Raw genomic sequence first — 5,897 nt, 5'->3', positions numbered from 1 at the left:
TGTATTAGAACTTGTTTCATCTTCTGACTTTCCTTGGATTGTTAGGTTTTCATTATATTTGCCCATGTGATGACGAGAACGAACCTTCTTTCGGACTTGTGTTTCATGTGTCGCACGTGTGGGTTTTGTGGTTTGAGGGTTAGCCCTTGAGGTGGATGCAGTCTCTACCCTTGGGATTGTTTCTATTTAGAGCATGAGATATTGAGGTTTTGAGGTGATTGTAGGTGAATGGGGACATTGGGGTGTGTCGTGACCAAAGGCTTTGCAATGTATGTTGTACAAAAAGATAAGCCTAGGGTAAGAACATTGGGGATTGGGATGGACGTAGTGATGGCAATGAACACAAGGCATTTCGCCCATCACTTTGAGAGGCATTAAGGATGTTTGGTTTTGAGGGAGCTCATCCTCTCTTGGAGATTCCAGTTCAAAGCATTTAAGCAAGACTATGTAGAATTCAGGGAATGACAATTTCGAGATCAATTTTTCTTTAGCCTTTTCTTCACTTGGTTTAGATGAGGAACATGTCAGATCATGATCATCATCTATCATGTTGTTATCTAAATGTATTGCTTCTTTACAACATTGATCGAATGTTTTCAGATTGGATACAATGATCAAGTTGTGTAAACTATTTTTCTTTATGCCCATCATGAAACATCTCTTCAATTGAGCATTGTTTAGTTTCTCCCATGGCTCACATCATGATTCCAAGATTTTTATCCGAATGATAAAATCTCTAATGGTTTCGTTTCGTATTTACTCAATCGAATAGAGTTCTCTTGCTGCATTCCTCCGATCACTTTATCGTGAAAAGCCATGAATAAAGGCTATTTTTAAGGTCCTGAAATTTGCACTAATCGTAGGCATCAATGTGATGAACCATCGACTACCCTTTCCCACTAAGCAAAGTTTCAATACATGTACCTTGGTGGGGTAGTTTGGATTTCCAAAGGCTTCACATCTTTGTTTAAACATTTGCATGAATTTAACAGGATTAGTCGCTCCATCATATTTGTCCATGATTTTGGAAATCTGCACGGCCATGTTTTTGGATGAGTCACTAAGGTCGTGTGTAGGTGCTAATATGGTTAGGATCTTAGTTAGTCCTTGGAACCCCCCTTCCTAGATTAGTCAATATGTCAAAGTTTTGGCATTTAGGGGTTGGTATTTAGCACTTCTAAAGGTTAAGGTCTTGTGGTAGTACTAGGCAAGGGACCAAATCCCAAAGGGATTCATGTGACAAGGGGTATAAAACCTGATGAGACGCTTGTTGTTGGCATGGCAAATAGTATTTGAGGTGCGTTTAGGGCATGGATCTCAATGGCTTGAAGATTTCAGCCATTGGGTTCAATTGGGGTGTAGGCCCATGTAATCCCTCTATCATTGCCATTGGGTTCAATTGGGGTGTAGGCCCACGTAATCTCTCTATCATCGCACCCTTCTCGGGATCAAACGAGGGTCTATTTGTGCCTTAATTTGCTTAGGCTCTAAGCACATGTGAACGATCTCTTAGGGATATTAAAAAAAGAAGTGTATACCACTGGTGTCCCAGATGGAAGCCGAGATCTCAAAAGTGCATGTGAACGCCCTTAGGATGAACTTTTTCAGAAAAAGTGCATGCTAGTAGCATCCTAGATGGATGACGAGGTCTTAAAACATGTTTTCCATCAGTTTCCCAAGGTAAAATTTTTTCTAAAAAGATTTTTCCTGTTTTGCAGCCCATTTTTGAATGTGTTCTAAAAGGAATTTGAAAAAATCTATATGAGAGAGTTAGTATTTTTGGAGTACTACAACTTTGTCTTTATGATTTTTTTGTGATTTTGTCGTTTGGATACTCAAAAAATAGCCTGAATACGGTACATAATCTTTTTCGTGCAATTTTTAGTGCTTTATGGCCCATTTTTTACCTTGATTTTCGAGATAAATTTTGAGGCTGTTGGTCGGAGGCCAAAATGAAGGATTTTGTCCTGGGATGCTCGAGACCGGTGGTGAAAGTTTGGATTAAAGGTGACTACTTTGAAGAGCAGTCTCCCAAGGGATGCACTTTTGACACTCTCTTGGTTGCTTGTATGCAGTTCATATCTTGGAAGATATCTTGTTTTGTATGGGAGGATGAGAGATGGAATCTAATATGTGATCTTCTTAATAAAGACTGGGAATAGGAGTGATGCGGTAGTAGTCTAAAAGGACTTGTTGTAAATGGTTGCTTTTGCTATGTTAGTATAAATATATATACTTATTGTTCAAAAAAAAAGATTTTTTTTTTCGAAGGCGGTAGCCTAGTGGATAAGACTTTGGACTTTCTATAGGAGGTCTTAGGTTGAAATCCTCTTGGGAACATCTTATACTAATGGGGTGTTTGCGTGTAGGTGGGCATATAGGCAACCATCTGCACACCTTAGATTGTCATCGTTTGATTTTCATGGCACTTGCTTTCACCTTTCTCTTCGGTGATCGTGGAATGACAACAGTGTGCAATGCTTGCCCTTCAAGCTTATGTTTTGGACCAGGGAGGACGATGGTTGCCATGGACATCAAAGATTGCAACTCAACTTGCAATGCTCAGCTCTACCAAAGTTGTGCATGGTATTCACTCTATCGACCGAGCAAATAACTTGTGGGGTTCATCCCCACGGCTTGTCCACTACCTAAAAAGTGGCGAACATTTAGAAAAGTGGTATCCCTGATGATACTTGGGTGTATGTGGTTAGTATGGTGTATATGCACTCGGGTGGAATTCGAGTGTGGGATTAGGAATGGAATAAAACCCCATGAGAAAACAAGAAGAAGAAAGAGTGAGAATTACCTTACCTTGAACTTAAACGTGAAGGTAAGGATGTGACCTCTATCTGCTACAATGCAACACTTGGAAGTTGGAGGCTAAACAAAATTTTAAAAAACAAACACACCTACCAAGCTTTAACTACGTGCAGCGCGATTCTTTATTGCGCATCGCGAAATTCCACGAGATGGGAATTCTTAATGATGCGGTGAATCTGTGATGAGAGAAAACCTGCCGACACTGGAAAAACTGCGACAGGCCCGAGGTCCTCCTTGTGCATGGGGACTGTGTCCGGACGGCGACTAACACTAACAAATGCGTTGGTGGTGGCCCGGAGGGCCGGAGGGCATTGGGGATTGATTAGGGGATAATCTCTGCTTACGTATAAGGTACTTAATTCAAGTTTAGCCAGGGGCGGGGCTCAAGTTTAGCCAGGGGCGGGGCTCAAAGTTCAAACCTTTAACTGGAGTCTGATCAGGGTTGAGTGTTTCTTAAGCAAGCAATTCCGCGTTGATTGAATTTTGATAAAGGCTGTCGACTCCGAGCGAGTTTTAAACAATTCAAGGCATACTCAGTGTAATGAATACTAGTGATGCCTGCACGTACATGCAGTGAATGCAGTTGCGAAAAGAAAAGGCGCGCCAGCAAGCATTGCCAGCAGCAGCAGCTGGAGCTGTTATTGTCCCGTAACGTTGGAATACAGGTTACAGTAGTAGCATGCTGCACTGCCTGCATAGCCCCCACAATTATTAAGCTTCTTTAGACTTTGACCAGTGTAAACGCTTCCAATGCCTTCCATTCACACGCGGGAAGTCAGAGCGTCACACGTGTGACTGCTCCACCTTTATCCTTTGTCACTTGTGTGTATAAATTGTGGGCTGCCAATAGTGTGTAGTTATGTTTTAGTGCTCGCCGAACAGCATGGGCTTCTCGGTGCTACTCGTGCTGTTGCTGGTGGTCGTGTTTCTCCATGCTACTGCCACTGCTGGGCTGTCTACCTTCTTCACCGTGAAGGGTAGAGTTTACTGCGATGCATGCAATGCCGGGCGTATAACAAAGTCGAGCTACTTCATGGAAGGTGAGCTCTGGTCAAGAGATGGAGCTCTGTGTGTCTGCGCTTGTGCTTTCGTGGTTTCAAGGTTTTCTATGCTTGCGCTCAGTAGGTTGTTTTTTCCTTGTTCTTTGCCTTATCGGCTGTGCTGTTATGCAGGAGCCAAGGTTGCCGTCCGGTGCACTTCCAAGAGTGGCGCGGAGACATCCTATGTGGAGGGCGTTACAGACAAAGATGGCTACTTCAGCATCCACGTGTCTGGGCGCCGCAACCAAGACGCTTGCGTGGCAGCCCTGCTCAAAAGCTCATCCTCTGCATGCAACGTTCTCACCACCAAGAGTGCGGCCTCCGTCGACATCCAACCGGACGGGGAAATACTCACTGGCCCGTTCACCTTCAAGCCCAAGAGAGTCTCCGGCACTTGTATGGCGGATGCGCTGGTCGGAGCTGCCTATGAGGCGCAGCCGGAAGGTTACTATTTGTCACCACCCTCATCACCGTCATCACCGGTAGTGAAACCACCGTCACCTTCCCCCGACTACTCTTCCCCATCCCCCGTTCAAAAGCCGCCGGCATCGTCCCCCGTCTACAAGCCGCCTAACAAGCCACCATCGTCCTCTTCTCCTGTCTTTAAGCCCCCATCCTCATCGTCTCCCGTGTTCAAGCCACCATCCTCATCTCCTATATACACACCACCGTACACACCGCCATCTTCCGGGTCACCTGTATTCAAGCCGCCGTCGTTCCCTCCCGAAACTCCGTCGTCCCCTGGAAGTACGCCGTCTTCACCTTCTCCGATATACAAGCCGCCGAAATCATCGTCTCCTGTGTACAAGCCACCTTCGTCGTATACACCGCCATCTTCTCCGTCCCCGGATTACAAACCGCCTTCCTCTCCATCCAGCAAACCGCCAGGTTCTTCTTCGGGGGTTTCTCCTGTTGTGAAGCCCCCTGTCTCTTCTACCTCTCCAACAACAAAGCCACCTGTCTCCCCTTCGCCAACAACAAAGCCACCTGCCTCCCCTTCGCCCTATGACAAGTATCCACCATCTCCTCCATATTAGATGCGTTTTGTGTTTTGAGAGTATGGATCTTACTAGCAATCTGCCTGCTTAGCTTATCTATGAAGCCTGAAACCATACAGTGTGTGCTTGGCTGTTTTTGAATCATTGTACTCGCTGTCGCTGTGAGTTGCGGGTGAAGCTGCCTAGTGTTTTTTTTTTGCCGTCGATGTATTTATTTTGAGCTTGCAACAAAGCCACCTGCCTCCCCTTCGCCCTATGACAAGTATCCACCATCTCCTCCATATTAGATGCGTTTTGTGTTTTGAGAGTATGGATCTTACTAGCAATCTGCCTGCTTAGCTTATCTATGAAGCCTGAAACCATACAGTGTGTGCTTGGCTGTTTTTGAATCATTGTACTCGCTGTCGCTGTGAGTTGCGGGTGAAGCTGCCTAGTGTTTTTTTTTTGCCGTCGATGTATTTATTTTGAGCTTGCAGTGTAATTTTGCCAATGTCAAGCTGGTTCGTTGGTTTCACAAAATATTTGGTGGTGAGGTGCATGTTCGTTTTCTGTTTTGCAGAAATCAGTTACGTCTGGAAGAAATGAATAAAATAATTAATAAAATGTGCTGTACGTTTGGCAGATATCAATTACGTTTGGAAGAAATTAATAAAATAAGAACAGATTAATTACATTGTCAAAAAAATATTGGTATATATCAGTTACGTTTGGAAGAAATTATACAAAAATCATGCAATGTTTTCTCGGAAAAAAAAAAGTTCTCGGAAAAAAGTACATTATAGGAAATACCACTTTTAAGAGTATTGAGTTCCATGATTTTTTTTTCCCAGTTGGTTGGTTGATTATTATTGAGTTGTTAATTGATTTTTTTTTTCCCAGTTGGTTGGTTGATTGATGAGGTGCCATTTTTTTTTTTCCAGTTCGTTGGTTGATTATTTTTGATGAGGTGCCTCGTGAAAGTAGTCTCCTTTTTTTTAAAACGAATAATATTTATTAATATGAAGTATACTTTTTTTTAAAATGAACGGTTTGCATATTC

At 43.4% G+C, this 5,897-nt stretch overlaps 1 protein-coding gene across 2 annotated transcripts; it reads left to right on the top strand.

The window, feature by feature from the left end:
- Nucleotides 1–3,698: 3,698 nt before the first annotated feature.
- On the top strand, nucleotides 3,699–5,377 carry LOC147619900 (uncharacterized). Of its 2 annotated transcripts, none has more exons than XM_086772664.1 (3): nucleotides 3,699–3,860; nucleotides 3,993–4,817; nucleotides 5,096–5,377. In XM_086772664.1, exons 1-3 carry the CDS (start codon nucleotides 3,704–3,706, stop codon nucleotides 5,143–5,145), a joined length of 1,032 nt encoding a protein of 343 aa, XP_086628790.1. In that variant the 5' UTR covers nucleotides 3,699–3,703; the 3' UTR covers nucleotides 5,146–5,377. The 2 variants fall into 2 exon arrangements, with proteins under 2 accessions (XP_086628790.1, XP_086628789.1); XM_086772663.1 differs by lacking the exon at nucleotides 5,096–5,377 and adding an exon at nucleotides 4,848–5,062.
- The last annotated feature ends 520 nt before the right edge of the window (nucleotides 5,378–5,897 follow it).

This window comes from Cibotium barometz, chromosome 32 (assembly GCF_041138505.1).
Source record: "Cibotium barometz isolate CiBa-2024 chromosome 32, ASM4113850v1, whole genome shotgun sequence".
Classification (NCBI taxonomy): Eukaryota; Viridiplantae; Streptophyta; class Polypodiopsida; order Cyatheales; family Cibotiaceae; genus Cibotium; species Cibotium barometz.
This window is presented reverse-complemented; position numbering and strand designations above follow the sequence as displayed.